Source organism: Tachysurus vachellii, chromosome 2, assembly GCF_030014155.1.
Source record: "Tachysurus vachellii isolate PV-2020 chromosome 2, HZAU_Pvac_v1, whole genome shotgun sequence".
Taxonomy (NCBI): Eukaryota; Metazoa; Chordata; class Actinopteri; order Siluriformes; family Bagridae; genus Tachysurus; species Tachysurus vachellii.
In genome coordinates this window covers 18,445,363-18,463,550 of record NC_083461.1, presented here as the reverse complement: position 1 = coordinate 18,463,550, position 18,188 = coordinate 18,445,363, and the positions used below count along the sequence as shown (strand labels likewise).

Sequence of the window (18,188 nt, the reverse complement as noted above, 5' to 3'; positions counted from 1 at the left end):
GTAACAGATACCGACCTTGCAACATCAGGTGCTGTGGAAGGTCGAACATTTTTCATGACAGCTTGGATCCAATTGCGGCGTATTCCTGCTGTCATGGCTGAGAGGGTGTGCAGTCCCTCCTGGGTCTGAAACATGAAACATACAATAAGATCAGGGGTTTTACACGGTACCTCAGGCCCATTACACCGACGGTATTTGTGAGAACTCTGTGACCCAAACCTCTCTCAAAAAAACTCATGTAATATGATATTTACGTGTCATTGTACAATTTTGCTAAGTTCAAGTTCTTCTTTGATGATAAAAAAACTTCACAAACAAAACTATTTTTAAGGAGCTCTTCTGTTAGCGACGTATGAATTTGTTTTAAATTGAAATGTTACATTTATTACGTATATAGCAACAGATTTGTAAAAAAAAAATAAATAAATAAATAAAAAATTAAAAAAATTCTGGAAGGCAGTAGTTTTTTTTTAAAATCATTAAATTGAATTACTGACTGAATTATTAATATATATATATATATATATATATATATATATATATATATATATAAAACCGTAACTATAAATACATACAACAAATAAATAAACAAAGGAGCTCTACCTAAGCACAAATATATGTTTTTTTTACACAAGAGTAATGTTTAACCAGTCCATAACCGTGTGTAACGTGATGCTTAGTACCCGCTGCTTCACAACTTGTGTCTCAAAATACTTATACTAGCAAAATCTTTTTTTTTTTATTATTATTTTTTTTTTTTTTTAGGTATAACATGTCTATTACACACGAGATCTACTTACATGAATTTGGAAGCCATAGTTGCGCTGAGCTTGGTACTCTGTAACATTATAGCATGTGCTGAGGTCAATTTCACCATCTAGATCTGAAGCCTATTAGCAAAGATGAAAAGAAAATGAATAAAACGAACAAACAGATCCAAGAGTAAAAAGTGATTTTTAGTTCAATCGTGTTGAAATGCAGACGTAAGACAGGAAAAAAAGTACCTCTTCGGCAATCGAATCCTTATAATACCTCAGGCTGTGGTCCGTCAGTACAAACCAATACTTCTTCCACTGAAGAAAAAAAAAACAGGGAAAAGAGCGATGGACTTAATAAATCACCATACAGTGAATAAATAGAAGAAAAAAAAATCTCTCACTTTGTTGTTTAGGTTGATAAATGCTTGGAAAGACATTTAGCCGAGTTTTAAAGGCCATAAAAAGAGCAGAGGGACGGTAACCTTTAAACTTTTACCTATTGAAGCAAGACTATCAAAGTGCAGCTTGCTTTGCCCTTTCCGAGCTCCGGACAGCCCTTTGAGAGTGACGTAATTGACGTAATTTAAAAAGAAATAAATAAACACATGAAAACCTTTATGTCTAAAGCTTACCCAATACAGGGAAAGCCATTAGCCGAACTTATCTCAAGGTGTGCTTACCAGGGGCGGTTCTAGCCCTTTTTTTAGGGTGGCTTCAGCCCCCCGGTCTTTGATCTCAGCCACCCTAAAACTAAAAGTACAATTTTTATTTTCAGAAATTAAACAATAAAAAGTAAAATAAAAAGAAAATTATTTATCAGTTTGATAAAAGACGGCAACCAAAAGCAGTGAAATTTCACTATTCTTATTACCAGAGCTGATAAACAAAATATTAATGCAAACAATCCATTCAATACTAAATAAAAATAACATTTATTGATTTGGTCTTTGTCTTGTGTATATTTTTTTTATTAATGACTGCATTGGACACACTGTTTGTAGAGAATGCACACATACATGAACTGATTTGATTCAAGACTGGCATCATTACATCATGCATAAAATTTTGGTGTCCACTTTTGCCATTTTAAATAATACCATAACTTTTGGCTTAATATGTAGTCATATAATATATAATATAAAACTCTTCTTGTTTTAAATTCTCACTGAGGGCTAAAACCCCTAAAGATGAAATCCTAGAACCGCCCCTGGTGCTTACCCATGGTTAAAAGCCACGGCTTGTTCTACTGGTTTGGCAGGAGCTAAAAATACTGCATAAATTTTAGTTTCTGATATAACAACAGATATAAAAGGACTTTGCGTCCGAACTCACAAGATTGAGCTTAGGCAGCCCTGAAGCATAAGCATAATGTTATGCAGTAAACTCATTTTTTTTTTTTTTAAAAAAAAAGTAGGGGCCAAAACACTGACAAGGTTCATTAACATAGTCAGGAACCAGAGGGAATATGATGAGCAAAAGCCAAAAAACATGCTGCAGCAGATGAAGATGATCAATTTTATTAAAAACACATGCACATTCATGCGGTAAGCTAAATCAGTCAACCAAGTGACATCGGCGCAAATGCAGAACCAAATCAGGCATGTACGGGTCAAGTGCTTCAGTTACACATCAAACAAAAAACAGAGTGAGCAACAGTTGTGTGGGAGGAAACCTGTTGATAACAGAAAGTCAGAGGAAAATGGCTGGATTGGTTTGAGCTGCTTAACTCAGATCATCACGCTTTACAATTGTGGTGAGCAGAAAAGCATCTCAGCATGCACAAAACACAACCTTGAGGTGGATGTGCTACAACAGGAGGATCTACACCTTCAGACAAGAGCAAGAATCTGAGATCCACAACGGCGTAGACTCCCCAAAGTGGATGAATGAAGACTGGACAAAGAGCAGGTGATTAGAACCATCCTATTTCAGTAAGTCTACGTTTAGAAGAGTCTCAGTCTCCTGTTCTGGGCTGACAGGGGCACAATCCACCACCCAGCGGTTTCTGCTGCTGCACTGGAGATCTTTGCATGCTGAAATGCTTTCCTGCTCACCACATTTGTAAAAACTGATTTGACTTACTATATAATTCAAGACAGCCTGAAAGATTTGAATCTGGTCATTTGCTTCTGATCTCCCAAGGCGTTTCCACCTACCACCTAGTCGCTTCCCAGACAGGTTTTGTTTTTCACCACGTTCTGTGTAAAATTGGAAAAGACACGGTGTGTGAAAATCCCAGGAGATCAGCAATACTCTGATCTGAAACACTCAACCCAACCCATCTGGCACCAACCAACCCTGCCAAAAGTCCAAAGAGATCCCGATTTTTCTTTACACTGATGTTTGATGTGAAAGGTAACTGGAGCTCTTGACCCACATTTGCAGGGTTTTAATGCATTGTTCTGCTGCCACATGACTGGCTGATTAGATAACTGCATGAATGTGCAGGTGCACAAGGTGTTTCCAATAAAGTAGATGATGAGAGTATGTTGTAAATAATAAATGCATGATTAAGAACGTGTTGGTTTTTACCCTCGTTAGACACCTTAACACACCTTAACTGCTTGTTTAATTACGTACAATAAACTGCATTAACCACGAAATACACTCAGGAACTAAGATTAAAAAAAGAGCTCTTGGGCTCGGCTGTATATAATATAGGTCACCTACCTGCCCTTGTTCGTCAAGCTTCACCATCCAGCCTTTCTTGAAATTCAGCAAGTCTGGCTGTAAAGCAGAAAATTAAAAGACCACAGTTATCAAAGCTCTGACATGAGCAATCCAGCAAGTGCGGTTTACATCTCTTAGGTGACGCCACACACAAAAATACATGCATAAGTCTAATAAGCACCGGGTGGCACGTGTGCTGTGCACATTTTCGTTCTGCAAACCTGCAAGCTTAAGCTCGTAAAGAAAACCTTGAACAACACAAACTTCAACAGGCATTCTGACGTTCCTAAAGTCAGAACCAGGAGAATTGCAAACGAGGCTCTGGTCCTCGGTTCTTGCCTAAGCAGGTGTTTAAAACTCGTTTGCCAACAGCTTCAAAGATTTCCATCATGATGCAAAAAAAAAATAAATAAACAAAATAAATCTAGTTCTGCATCTGCATTTGTTGAGGAGGGGGAAAAGAAAAAAAACAAAACAAAACAAAACAAAACAAAAAAAACAAACAAAAAAACACATGTAAGTGATTCACACAGTGGCTGTAAAACTCAAACCAGGCATTTGTGCACCGTGGCCAGAAATGCAGGGAGCAGAGAATGGAATAGACTACAGATATATAGACAAACACTAAAGTACCACTCGTATATGAATAAACAAACGCACACACCCGCATTCACTCAAGATTAAAACGGTCATACAAAGTGTCAGGAAAAGAGGGAAAAAAAAGCCACGAATCCAAACAGAAGGGAATGGAATGTGTGGTTGAATGCGGGGAGGATATAGAGATGACCTGGGTATGAGAAGGGAGGATGCTACACCCAGCAGCACACACTGGAGGATTAGGATATCTGTGTTCTCACAATAACAGAAAAAAAAAGATGCCACAAAGAAACAAGTTGGCAATCAGGATTAGTCCAGATCGATACTAATGAAAGTGAAAGCTTCAAGGAACGCCTATAAAGCAAGTGGTCTTACAGCACGTATGACGACGCATATCAACACCTAGACAAAGGACACTTATCAGATAGATCAACACTACTGAAATATCTCAAACTCCGTCGTTCACCCTGCAGTGACGCACTCTGTTCCTGCAAGTAAAACATTCCAAACCAGCTGCTTGCTGTTTTGTAGAAAACAGGCTTCGACTCAATTCTTGCTGACCTTCAAACTTCGGAGAACAACAAAAGCCTTGTGATAGCGTTCTTTCCCAATCCACTGACTTCACACCCTGGGCGACAATGCAATGTCCTTTCATATCGATGATCTCCTGTCAACAATCCATGCCTACCAGAAGAAGGAAAAAATGAGTACTTACAGTCATGACTGACTCTGTTGTCCTGCGGTCCAGTGACTTGGCTCTTCTCAGTGGAGGAAGAGTGGAGTGGTGGAAGTCCAGACCCTGTCCCGAATCAAGCTTCTGCTCCTACAAGACAGAAAACGTATGGTTCTAAAACGTCTCACTCTTATCGATACTGAATCACTTGAACCAGCATCGCCGATTCTCTGGATAACTCAAAGCTGGTGGACGGTACTATACTGATGAATACTCCAAACTCATAAAGCTGACTGACAACTGTGAACAAACGGTCCTAACAGTCCTCGTTTCCAGGGAAAAGTGAAAACCCTCACAGCTCAGATCACACCAGCAGGTTTCTTTATCAAAATCGCCATCTTTCCTGAGTAAACATCAAACATGAAATGAACCATAAAGTAAAAGCAAAAGGCGGCCACTTTAAACGATATGAAGTGGAAAGTATCCTGAAACAGCACAAATGTCTTGTTTTTTGAAATTTAGCATGTCATTGAGGAATACTTAATAACGAGACTGTGAAATGTTGCTTGCCAAAACTGTTAAACAAATATATGGTGGAGAACGGAGTCAGAATTCAGATGAACAGGATACTGACAGCAGAAGAAACCCAGCTTCTGTCCTTTATGAGAAGACAGTTCTGTACCTGTCTGTTGAAGCGTCTCATTTCGCTGCGGCCCTGTCTGGCCTCGCCGCGTGCCGTCTCTTCGACCTCCATCCTCTCTGCGTTCTCCAGCTCCAGTGCCTCGAGCTTCTCGATCACGTTCGAGCGGCCGCTGACCTCAGAGAATGAGCAGAATGTTGATCGTGCCAGTTGTGTGTGCTTTTTTTGCTAAAGTACTCTGATTCATTTACAGTGTTATACAAGTAATACATTTAAATCTACAATTGACCAGTGGATAAACCTACCATTAAACTTAAAGAATATTATTAGGAGTGAGCTACAAATAAATCTGAACGTTGTAATTATTTCTTCACTTCAAAAGCTATTTATACACAGCACCAAAAATGAAAGTTCTTGGTGATGGCTTTGGAATAATAATGATGATGACGATGATGATGATAATAATAAATGAGAGAGGGAGCGAGAGAGGGAGCGAGACAGAAAGAGCGCGAGAGAGGGAGTGCGAGAGAGAGAGGGAGAGAGAGAGAGGGAGAGAGAGAGCGAGGGAGAGAGGGACCGAGAGAGGGAGGGAGAGAGGGAGCGAGAGAGATTTGCGCATTTTGCCACTGAGGAATTTGAAGTTCATAACAGTGGGTGGAAATATTAAATTGCTCATTTTGAATTTTGCCCTTTTTTGGGGAGTTCATAGCGATGAAGGTCCTCCTTAAAAGGAAGCAAAACAGCCAGTCAGTGAGGTATGTGTGTCACATGACTGCTTTCATCCTCATTGGCTGCTGGGTATAAAGTGGCACAGTTCCCATAAACCCAAATTAGCCTAAACCCAAATGGAAGCCATCTCTCTCCACTGAACAGGTTCAGAGCGTTCGAGCTGTGTTGCCACTCTGAATAGTTTTCATGAGAAGGAAAATGGGAGGCGTTCTCAACTACGCACTGGCACGGCAGCATCTTTGTTTAAAATGCTTGGCTTTGGGGCTTTTGACCTCTGAGCTGTGGGAGAGGAGAATCCCAGCAACATGATCTCTGCTCAAGAACAGCAGAGCTGTTTATTCACAAATGTGTTTATATCCAACATAAATAAAGAGAAAAACTGAGAAATGAGATTGGGAAAAGATTTGCTTTCTAATCCCCATCTCAAAAGCTACACAACTAGCCTTAATGCAAGGAGACATCATGCCTTAATAATAAGGACTGGGTGTGTTTATCGTAAGCAGCCGTATAGAAGAACTCTGTAGGTGTGTTTACTGTCTGTAGTCTGTCTTGTGTTGGCGTATTCTCAACCGAGTCAATGCCAAGATTATATACGCTCATATTATATGAACTTCGTATAGTTACTGAACAAGCAATGTTCTAGGTTATATATACACGAGCTTTCGTATCTCTTTCGAATATCCGTATCAGAAGAAGCAACTCAGCTGCCCGTCTTCTCCTACAGACTAAACTCTAGGTTTTCCTGGCTCACCTTCTCTCTGGGCTGAATACAGCCTCTCGGTCTGGTCTCTCTCTACGTTTCTCAGGCCTGCTGCGTCCTCGGAGGGGCACATGGCAGTCTGTGCTGGCGTCCGAGTCCAGCGAACTGATGGAGCCGCTGATGTGCGAGCCATTCGACAGCAGACTGCTGCCTGAAGGGAAGGGTTCACTGTGTGCGGGCGAAGGGCAACGTGGAACGCCGCCCAGCAAGCCTGCTGTCGGTGAAACCAGGTCCTGCGGGGGCTGGGAAAGACCCGGGGGAAAGGAGAATGTACAGCGGTCCACCTCATCTCCATTAACAGAGCCCAGGTCCAAACTGCGACTCACAGATGCTTCCTCTGCTTGGGGGAGAGAGAAAGTGAGAGAGTGGGGACAGATTTTAGATCGGTGGAGATTTGCATTTCATAACCACTGTCAGTTTGCTAGTACGCACACTCGTGTTTTTTTTATTTTTGGCAACGCGTTGGGACGGCTTTCCATGGTATAAAACTAGAGTGTATATGCGTTTTGGATCATCTAGGTGTTCTGCACGATGGACACACTGTATGAACAAACAATCGTTTGTATACAGAACAGGCGGTGTGGAGAAACATCCAGGAACAGGGATGTTCATGCTCCTGTCTCCTGCTATAGACAGAGTCTTCCTTCCTGCATTCCTCTCCCACCATGAATAGTAGCTGCAGATTCTGTTATTGTTATTTAACACATGCCACATCCACATAGCAGAATTTTACACATTATGGTTACCAGACTGGTAAAAATAAGAACCAAAACTGCTTCAGCCAAACTTCTTATTGTAAAATATACACGTGTGCTGGCTTGTTAACTAAAACACTGGCACTTGTGCACATAATGGTTATTATTAATAGTAATAAATATCAGAAAAACGGAGGCTAGTGTGCTTGTGAGTGACAAGTATATATTATTTATAACCACTCAATTACAATTGGTATACCGGAAGTCCTCCGTACCTGCAGGGGTCAGCAGTGAGCCCTGGGGTGTCATGTCGGTTGAGGACCATGCCTGCGACACCTCGGCTTCTCTGCTCTGCAGCTCCTCCTGCCATATGATGGAGCTGGAGTCTGGAACCTTCTCCGCCTCAGGGATACCCGAGCCAGTTACAGCTACCTTGGCTGGACCAGGCTCCTGAGAGAGAGCGACAATCCTCCTTAGCACTCTTAATCACGAATATCAGACGTCTAAGTGTCATGTTTAGCCGTCGTACGACTCACCTGAGATGTTGTTGGCTCTACCTTACGCTTCTTCTTTTGATTTTGTTTGTTGGTCCTTGGATAAACAACTAGCTGCTCGCTCCACCTGATAAAAACACGAGTTTGCATCAGAGAAGCTGAGAGTTCTAAGCTACTGCACTGTTAGAACGATTAGTAAAAAGAAATAAATCACGTGTGCCCGACATACCCGTTGATAATTTCCTTGTTGTCCCCCCGAATGTAGTACTCCTGTTCAGGTGTGATGATACACAGCGCGTTCTTCTGTCCGGTCTTAGGTTCAGCATCGATCACATCTGTGCACAGGTTCATGTTGACAGTTCCTTGCGGTAATGTGCTTGGCTGTGAGAGGAAGCAGATGGAAAATGCCATTTTTTCCCAGTCTAGCTCACAAATTAAGCACATGTTAGTGTTTTTTTGCCAACCAAACAGTTATTTGGAGGGGAGTGGGGGCATGGAAGAAACACAAACTGTCAGAATCAGATTAGTTTTAAACAATTAAGCATCTTACATAGAGTGGCATAAAGTTTCTATGGCACCTGACTCCATCTTTATACAGCAAAACACCAGACGGCCATAACACATGGAAACGAATAAGAATTGTAGGTGGTTGTTAAAAAGCTAGATGCCACGATCTCTCTACGTGTTCGAACTGATAGAACACTAATTCCGATATATAACATCAAGTAACGTGATCTTAGACAGGATCCATCTGCTGCTTTAAAAAATAATGCGAGGGAAAATTTTTAAAATTGATGAAATTTGATCAGCTTTTGTTTACTCGCTGTTTTGGGTCTTTGTGTGTTTATTTTTCATACAATAAAAAGTAAAAGAACCCTTTGCTTCCGAGAAAAGCACTATATAAATGACCCTTTTTTTCCTTCTAATGTATTCATGGTGCTCAGCCGTAACGCCAACTGAGGAAGCCTTCATGGACCTTGGGGCCGTATGAGGGAATACAGGAAGCAGCTACATACAGACCTAATCTGAGACGGTCTTTAAAATAAATCTCGCTAATGTAGAGGACAAATCCTAAGAAGGAGAATCATCAGTGTACACGCTTAATCCTGTCCCGAATAACGTGACGTGTGACCCGTGTGTCCGTCTCAGACGTTTAAGCTGCCGAGAGGCTCGGATTCACGGTGGCACATCTCACCATTTCTGCATGAGCTGTTATCAGCCATTTTGCAGCCTTTTCGATGTAAACCAGGTGCTGTCTGGTCCTGGTTCCTTTTATGGCCATTTTATGTGGATCTTGCTTTATTAAAAGCCGCCAGCAAATGTCGGCGACTGCCAAATATGGCAATTACAGTGTGTCACAGCTACAAAACTGCAGCACTGTTTCTTTCTCACCAGACAGACTTCTGAGGGGAAGGGGGAAAAAAAACTGCGTAATGAGACACCAGCAGGTCACAAGTGTTAGAAGTGCATAGTGAATAATGGCACATCGCTCAGCACAAAGCTGTGAGAGAACAGAATAGCACGGGTGACACGGACCGTAATATCGTCTATCCTAAGTGATACTGTGCACCGACATGCAGGAGGAGTTCACGGCTCGTAGACAAATGCTGTTACTAACATTTATAATCGCACTGCTGTCTGATCTTTACACTCGATTGGGGATGAAGAACTTTATTTTCCTGTTTTTTAAGAGATAAGCAACAAACCACAGTTTGACAAGTTAAAAGTGTGTGGTCTAGTGTGTAGTATCACTGACAGGGTAAAAATATCTGATTTTTAACACCACAAAGAGAGAGAGAGCTCAACTTGCCAAGTCTGTCATTCATACGCTTTACATTAGCTTTCCAAAACAATGGATCAAATAACACTGTCTCAGCCTTGGATAACTAGCTGTATGTGTGTGTGTGTATATGTATATATATATTTATTATACATATATACATATTATACATATATACATATATATATAAATATATTTATTATATATTTATATATTATTTGTAATTTATACTTATACATATATATATATCCATTATTTGTTTATTTATTTATTAAGGGGAAAAAAAAAAATTCTTTTGTTTTGCTGATTAAATGGGAGTCACTGACTGATCAACCAAGTGAGCAAACTAATAAAAGCTGTTAAGACTTCTGTCTTCGAGTGGAAAAGATTAACAACATGGCGTTGTAGGCATTATTAGACGCTACGAAATGTGCCTTGACTTGCAGTGCATTTAATCAAATTGCAGCCGAAGGGTGAAAGAAAAAGACTGCAGTAGATTGAGGACAAATCCTCCTCTGAAACACCTTCAACTTTTCAGGCTATGAAACCTCCCCCAGAAGTCTTTCATTTGACACGCGGCACTCTGCTGCAGTGCTCGCTAAAGCTAATGAACAGATCTGCATGACTGCTGCATCCTAACGGCGTTTAAGAGTAGATGAGCGATGACCCTCTGCCCCTCTAGCCGTCTGTCTTCTGCAGATGATTTGATTTAAGCTTTCTAAACACAGGCTCTGGTTACAGAAATAGGTATTGCGGTCGGGCCTTCGGTGGAATGAGAATCTCCGAGCATTTTTTGCATTTCCATGTGGTTTCAGGGGGCTAATGTTCTCAGAGTATGGCAACGTCACGATGGCCCTCTTCGCAGTTTCACCAAATAAGGGCATTTCGCGGGAAAGCTCTTCTGAGTGCAGGCTTCAGAGTCAGAGCATCTCTCTCTAATAGCCACAACAGTTCACTTCGAGAGCTCAGAGTTGAGCCCTTAAATGCGTGTACTGTTTATAGCTGATCTCGTTAGATGAAGGGCACGTTATGAAAACAAGCGAGGGATAAGTGGGATTAAAGAAATAAACATTCCGGCTCTTTGTGGCCACATTTAGACACAGCTTCGGTTAATATTTCGTTGAGGACATGGAAACCGTTTTTAAAAGGAAAAACAGAACATTTGTATCTGTCCACATTTCAATCAAATAGTTCATTTCTTTGTTTAATGCTTTTAACAAGTGACATTGTCTCAAAGCAGCTTTACAGCAGTATAGAAAACAATAACTTTTGGAAAGCCTGTCCTTATGATGATATGAGGAAGAAACCTTGAGAGGAACCAGGCTCAAAAGGAAGCCCATCCTCATTTGGGTGACACTGGACAGGAAATAATGTCAATGTAAATAATGTCCTTTCTACAAGGTTTATAAACTGGCCTAACTTTAGAAATACAGCGTCTGACAACTGTTTAATAACTGAACGTACTGTTTGGTTTACACTCGCTGAAATCTCACCGAATAAAACTTGCCTTACCCCATTTAAGATATTCAGTGGTGGATAAATCAGTAGCCAAGACGTGATGCGTGTCTGGACTATGGATAAAATCATTAATGGGTGCTTTACAGAAAGATGTAATACATGACCAAAGGTATGTGGATCCCTGACAATCCCACTTGTAAACAGAGACATTGTCCAGATTTAGTCATCTTTTGCTGTTAGAATAAGCTCCACTCTTCTAGGAAGTGAAGTGAAGCTGTGGGGGATTTGTGTTCATTCAGCCATAAGAGCATTAGTGAGATCAGGCGCTGACGTCGAGCGAGGAGGACTGGTGCGCGGTCAGCTTTCGAGTTCATGCCAAAGGTGGTCGAGACAGAGACTTTCACTCCAAGCTTGGAGAACCATGTCTTCATTGAGCTTGCTTTGTGCACAGGGTCATTGTCATGCTGGGACGTGTTTAAGCCACTTGGCTCCAGTAAAGTGGAATTGTAATACTACAGCGTGCACAGACATCCTGTAGAATTGTGTATCAAGAGACCATTATACAATTATGATGCTTTCAGATATATTATAATAATGGTCCAGGGGCAAAAAAACAAAACAAAAAAAAAAACTACCGACTTACTAAATGAGCTTCAGTTATGCAAGAATGTTAGTAACAAGCACATGATACTTGCTCTGAATTTCACCACCTGCTGCACTACACACACCATTTATCCACATCAACAGATAGATTGATCAGCACATTTCATTTCTTTAAAAATCAGGCAGATGCTGAAAAAACCGAGCAAAATAAAGTCCAGTGAATAGCCATCACATGCTATCCTTCGGTGAACGCAACAGTGAAACATGATATTTAATTTTGGAGCCTCTTGAGATCACCGTTTCACTCATAACTTCATTCTAACTGGAGTTCCACAGAACAGCCTCATCCTCCTTACCCGCACATCCCTGACCTAATTCTCCAGGTTCTCCTGAGGGGTCTCGAAACAGACGAAAAGCCAGCGCAGACAATAGGACTGAAAGAATCTTCATCTCTCTACAATTGAAGGAAAAGCTATCCTACTCTGAACTGATGTCAGCCATTCAAGCCTGGTGCTGAGGTTTCTCCTCCAGGACACAAGTTATGTCACACTGAGCTTCCTAGAATTTCTTCTGAAATAATGACGTGGTCTGAGCTGAGTGACTCTCCTTCTCGTCTTCTCATCTAATCGACTAATACGTTGCGAATGTTAAACTGGATATGCTATAAGGAGCACTTTGGTCACTGACGAGGAAGCAGAATTTTGGTTGCTGCGTTGGTGAGATTGTGATTATTCGCAGATTATATACAAACGCTGTAAGCTCTGGCTTGATCAGGCAGCCAGTACTATTGGCTTTTTTACTATTTTACTCCTGGCACATTGTAGTAAATCCAACAGACTCATATCAGCCCTGTAATCGCACCACAGGCCACATCATACCCGCCCCTCACTACACTTCAGCGTTCATGCACCTTAATTAATAAAAGACATCACATGATGGTTTGACCCTGTTCACCTCTTAGTATTTTGAAAAACTGGCACTGTGCGACATTTGCTGCATGGGAACACTGTTGTGAATAAAAAGGATTTGCTTCTGCTTACCGATTCATCCAGAGCGAAGCGCAAGCAGCCGTGTTCGTAGAGGACGAAAAAGCGCCGCTGCCATTTCTGAAGGATCAAACAGACCGGTTAGAAAAACACAGCACTTTTACACACAACCGTTACAACCAGCATCTCTGGAGGACAGGAAATAACTTAAACAACTTACCCGAGACCTGTGCATCGGATTGTCAAAATCCGTTCCCTCTGGAGCCAAGCACAGCCAGCCTCCATAGATCGGTTTAGCCTGGGAGAAAAACAGGACAAGATGTGAAGAAACTAAACGCTAACAAGATCCGATGACAAGACTTATAGTGCGATAGGCTTCTGTACAGATCTGCACCGCTTTTTGGGTGGTCACTTTCACAGACATCACAAAGGCATGCCAAAGAATCTAGAACCTGAATTGTTATATTTTCTTTCTGTGTAAATGCAATGTGTAGGTGAAAATATTACAGACCCAGATGCTGAGCCATAAACTGTATTCTGCATTTATATATTCCTGTAAAAGCTTGAAACAAAGACAATTTCAATGTTGTGTGGTAGCTCAGTGGTTAAAGTGTTAGTCTACTGATCAGAAGGTTGTAAGTTTGAATCCCAGGTCCACCAAGCTGAAACTGCTGCGTCCCTGAACAGGGCCATTAACCCTTAATTGCTCGGTTGTATTTTCCATGCACGTCGACGCTAAACGCCCGATACCTTTAAAAAGGCTTGTTACCAGCATGTGACATGAAACTCGTGGTAAAAACTGTTACGTTGATATCGAATGCAAAACACTTAACACAATAACAATCTATTCAAAGCCAGTATCATGTGGTGTTCAGCAACGCTGATTAAATTACTGGATGATCCGAAACTATCGTTTAACCATTCTGTACTAGTACTTCAGCTCGCTTTAATGTGCATTCACATTTGCATTTAGTCTGTTAACTCAAATTCTGGTGCCTTTTTTCCCCTCATTTTTCCCCACGAGCTGGCTGTGAACACAGCGATTGCACTCCGGCTCGGTCCAGATTTCACGTCGCCTGCAGTGAGAAAAAGATCAGCTACAGGAGGTGAACCACACATGCTGCGTGGTGTTTTCTGGGTTGCAGACAGCAGTTTTTTGTCGTAGCCATGGGCTGCTAAAACTGAGCCAAACAGCTGAAATGTGCACTGCGGAAATATGAGCTGTTGCGGATGTTTGGAGCGAGAAACAGAAAAGGGAAAAACGCTGGATCGACAAAACGTCTTATATTAATTGCTTATGTGAGGATGGAACTGTTTTTTCCCCCTTTGTGGTTTTGTGTTTGTGTGCATGCTTGATGAAGGGTTGTTTACTTTCTTCTCATAACCCTATTTCCTTTTAATGACATGCAGTGTGTAACCAAAGCAAACCTTGTGTAATACTGGGCGAGTTCATTTGAAGAAAGTAAAACAAAAATACAGCCCTTTAAAAGACAGGAAGGAAAAAGAAATAATCACATAAGGCGCTTGTACGTGTATGCAAATTAAATAAAAATTCCTAAGAAAAGTTAATCACTTACACAACACCACTGGCATAATGCAACAACCACACACAGGAATTTTCAGTCACATGAGAGCCCGTTCAATCAACACAGCTTTAGACTAGACACACAAAAAAAACCCCACAAACTAGTTCAATAAAATCACATAACTGCAGAAGACTTGCAAAGCTGCAGCTACTGTGTGCATGTACACTAACTGCTGTGAATACTGTCACAGAGAATACAGCGCTGTTGCAATGCAACGTTCTGTTTTTGTGCAGATTTTCTTTCCAGTACTCGAGAATATTCCTGTATGCTGGCTGCTGTATGAGGAAGGCCACGGAGGCACCCTTCAGTGCAGGACCAGACAAGTTCACGTGCAAACAGCCACGTCAGAGACGCAGAGTGTAATATTAACACAGTTAATGGCCCTGAAACTCAACACGCTCACAGAAAAATGCGGCCGAGCGCCTCACCTGCATTTCAACAGGTTCACGCTGGCATGTGTACCGAGAGCCGGTGCTACAACACACTGCAGATTCAGTAAGAAATTCCCAAAGCTTTACTTTTAGAATCAGGTCTGCTTTTTGTTTTAAATGGCATGGATTATCTGTGTGGGACTCTCTGGTTTACTTCTTAGCAAAACTTGCTTTAGAAATAATACTTTCTTCTCTTACACTTTATTGCAGCCGACAACACGGTGGGCGTAAGGCCATTTAATAAAGCTTATGAAACTAACAGAGCCTAAAAAAAGACCGGGGCTCGATTGCTCCTTTCCTCTTTTGAAAAGGAGGAGGAGGAGGGAAAAAGCACAACAAAAGCCAGCTGTGAGTGCCGTGTGTAGTGTTGGCCGAGTGGTTTGCCCAGGAGAGCAGCGGCACACCCCTGCACTTTTCCTCCACACGTTGACGGCCTGCTTCCTCTCCTAAACCCCGCGGCTCACCCGCCGGCATCGCGCTAAACTTCCAATTTCCTCCCGGCCCCGGACCGTTCCCAGGGGGACTCTTTTTCTCCCAGCATCCCCCTCTTTCACCCCTGGATGCACTCTCTGGGTCTCTGCCGGCGGAGAACCCTCCCCTCTCGGCCGGCCAGCTCCCCCCTTTCTTGCAGGCTCTGTTGGTGCTTCTAAAGTGGAAGTGACCTTTGGGGGTAGGGGGTGGGGGGCACCACTTTCCCAACCCACACTTCCTTTCACAAGCTCTCCTTCCCCCAAAGCCTCCCACAAGCCACAATCTTGCTCCCTAGAGCTGCCAGGATGGCTACAGATAAACAAAGGAGACGTTTACATTGTATTATTTGGGTAGATATAGAATCCTGCATGAAAGGCGACAAAACCTATCTGCTGTTATTCTGTTGGTTGTAGGAAGCGTGGGGTTTTTTAATTCTTTGTTTTTATTTAAATTAATTTACGTTACAGCAATTGGCAGACGCCATTATCCAGAGCAACTTACATTACGTCTCATTTTATACAACTGAGCGATTGATGGTTATGAGCCTTGCTCAGGGGTCCAGCAGTGGCAGCTTGGTGGATCTGGGATTCAAACTCATGACCTTCTTATTAGTAGACCCAAAACCTTAACCACGGAGTCACAGTGTCTGATTGGAATGCATTTTCTAGCACAGATTCACCTTTCTCTCTTTCAGCTCATCACAACATGAACCTTAAGGAAACGATCTTTCTAATAGCAGACTGGATTAGTTTTACACTGAAAGACACACTTCCTGGAGACACTTCCACTACCACAAGTCCGGCCTACAGCTGTACTATGGTCATGTGACCTATTAATCCAGTGCAACTTGCTGACAAGGCGTAAGCCTTTCACTGAGAAAGAAAGGTCTGAAAGTTAAGAGAGTTGTGTGCAAAACCTGTATAGTTTTGTAGTGTGACAACTAGCCATGGTTAACATGCAAAAGGAGACTGGATCTTTCTGTTACACAAAACACTCACAAAGATGCACAAAGAGACTTCGGCACAAACGTTTGAACGACTGTTCCTCGTTTACACCACTAGCTGATGAGCATTTGATGATCGGCATGATATATTTAGTCTAGACTAGTACCTTGATACGTTCACATTGTAACACCCCTAGATCTCTTCACCTGAGTGTGACTGACAACATGGCATCGCATTCTAATGGATATTTTAAAAGTTTCAGTATTTGGATATAAAACCCGACGACGTTTCGTTGTTATTTCACCCTGCTAGCGTAGTACACAGTAAAAGGAAACAACGTTCCTCCTGGACCGTGCTGGGTCCAGTCACCAACACACAACCGTAGGGTCCAGCCTGAGCTCAGTGTGCCGAAGGTTTCCCAATTCAGACATGCAGCAAACTACTAAACAGCAAACAACAAACAGATAGAAGACTTAAAGCCACTGGAGTGTGCAGTGAAAATGAACTTGTGGCCAAAGTGCCATTTGATTTCCACAATCTGGGACCAAAGCGGAAGTGAATCAGGAAAAAATAATAATAATGCACAAGTGTATGAACAAATAAATTATTGCACAAAAAATTAATGGTTGCCTCTTCAGACAGACTGATTTGCTGTTTTCCTTAGAAACAAATTAACAAAACAGAAACATGACGTATTTTAGCGTCACCCAGAAAGACACACTGTCTGGCTCCACCAAGAGGGACATGGGGACACTGTCTGGCACCACCAAGAGTGACACGGGGACAACAGGACTCTGAGAGACGGTCTGGCTTCTCTGAGAGACGGTCTGGCTTCTCTGAGAGACGGTCTGGCTTCTCTGAGAGACGGTCTGGCTTCTCTGAGAGACGGTCTGGCTTCTCTGAGAGACGGTCTGGCTTCTCTGAGAGACGGTCTGGCTTCTCTGAGAGACGGTCTGGCTTCTCTGAGAGACGGTCTGGCTTCTCTGAGAGACGGTCTGGCTTCTCTGAGAGACGGTCTGGCTTCTCTGAGAGACGGTCTGGCTTCTCTGAGAGACACAACACTGTCCGGCTTCTCTGAGAGACACAAGGACACCTTTTTTTCCATTTAAGCCAAAACATATACATGTACACACAAATAACTTTTGGTTTACCAAGAAAAATAAAAAAGGGACATATTTAGGACATATATAGCCTTAGAGTGAAGTTCCTTCTTCTTTCTGCTGGTCTTTAAGGACACTTTGGATCAAAATGTGGCGAGTTAGCTTTTTAACCATCATGACACGCTGCACAGCTTTAGAAACAAATTAATTGGGACCAGATGAGCGGACGTGTTCCATGTAATCTACTAAAGTCTATAAATCACAAGATAATGCAACCCCAGTGCTTTAATTAACTTTGACTTTGGTGGAAGGCAGAGAGACAAACTTACTCTGGCTACATGTATTTTTTTTATTTCTTGTTATTAGCAGCAGCTTTAGTTTGAACTCTGCAGTGTAGAAATGTGTAAACGTCCCCAGTACGGCCATTTCGGTGATGCACAGAGAGATTACTTTCTCAGATCTGCTGAGCCCGAAAAAGAAATAATAAGCAGTCACGGAAAAGCAAAAGAAAACAATCGATTGCTTTTGACTGTTATTACCATTAAAACCTTTTGTACAGCCATGTCTAACATTAGCCAAATCAAACATACAGTCTGATTTTTTTTCCCGCATTAATGAAACTCGAAACATTGTCCATTGGCATTGAAAAAGTGAGGACAGTGAGTTATAGTATGAGCTTGAGTCGAGATGGGAGAGAAAATGTTGGGGGGGGGGGGGGGGGGTTCCCACATCGGCTAGTATCGGGGAGTTTAAAACAACTTCATCGTTATGAAATGCCTCAGAGTCATACACCAAATGGCTCATCATTTGGGG

At 42.0% G+C, this 18,188-nt stretch overlaps 1 protein-coding gene across 3 annotated transcripts in view; it reads right to left on the bottom strand.

Annotated features, from left to right (window-relative positions):
• mprip (myosin phosphatase Rho interacting protein) overlaps nucleotides 1-18,188 on the bottom strand; it is a 36,697-nt gene that overhangs the window by 15,207 nt on the left and 3,302 nt on the right. For 2 of the 3 annotated variants that reach the window (XM_060861582.1, XM_060861566.1), the window contains exons 2-13: nucleotides 13,064-13,141; nucleotides 12,898-12,963; nucleotides 8,246-8,397; nucleotides 8,059-8,143; nucleotides 7,798-7,972; nucleotides 6,819-7,167; nucleotides 5,381-5,510; nucleotides 4,741-4,848; nucleotides 3,429-3,485; nucleotides 1,005-1,073; nucleotides 801-890; nucleotides 16-125 (exon numbers count right to left, since the gene is read on the bottom strand). In XM_060861582.1, the coding sequence (XP_060717565.1) occupies nucleotides 16-125; nucleotides 801-890; nucleotides 1,005-1,073; nucleotides 3,429-3,485; nucleotides 4,741-4,848; nucleotides 5,381-5,510; nucleotides 6,819-7,167; nucleotides 7,798-7,972; nucleotides 8,059-8,143; nucleotides 8,246-8,397; nucleotides 12,898-12,963; nucleotides 13,064-13,141 (1,469 nt within the window). The remainder of the gene's footprint in view (nucleotides 1-15; nucleotides 126-800; nucleotides 891-1,004; nucleotides 1,074-3,428; nucleotides 3,486-4,740; nucleotides 4,849-5,380; nucleotides 5,511-6,818; nucleotides 7,168-7,797; nucleotides 7,973-8,058; nucleotides 8,144-8,245; nucleotides 8,398-12,897; nucleotides 12,964-13,063; nucleotides 13,142-18,188) is intronic. The other variant, XM_060861574.1, reaches the window with a different exon arrangement.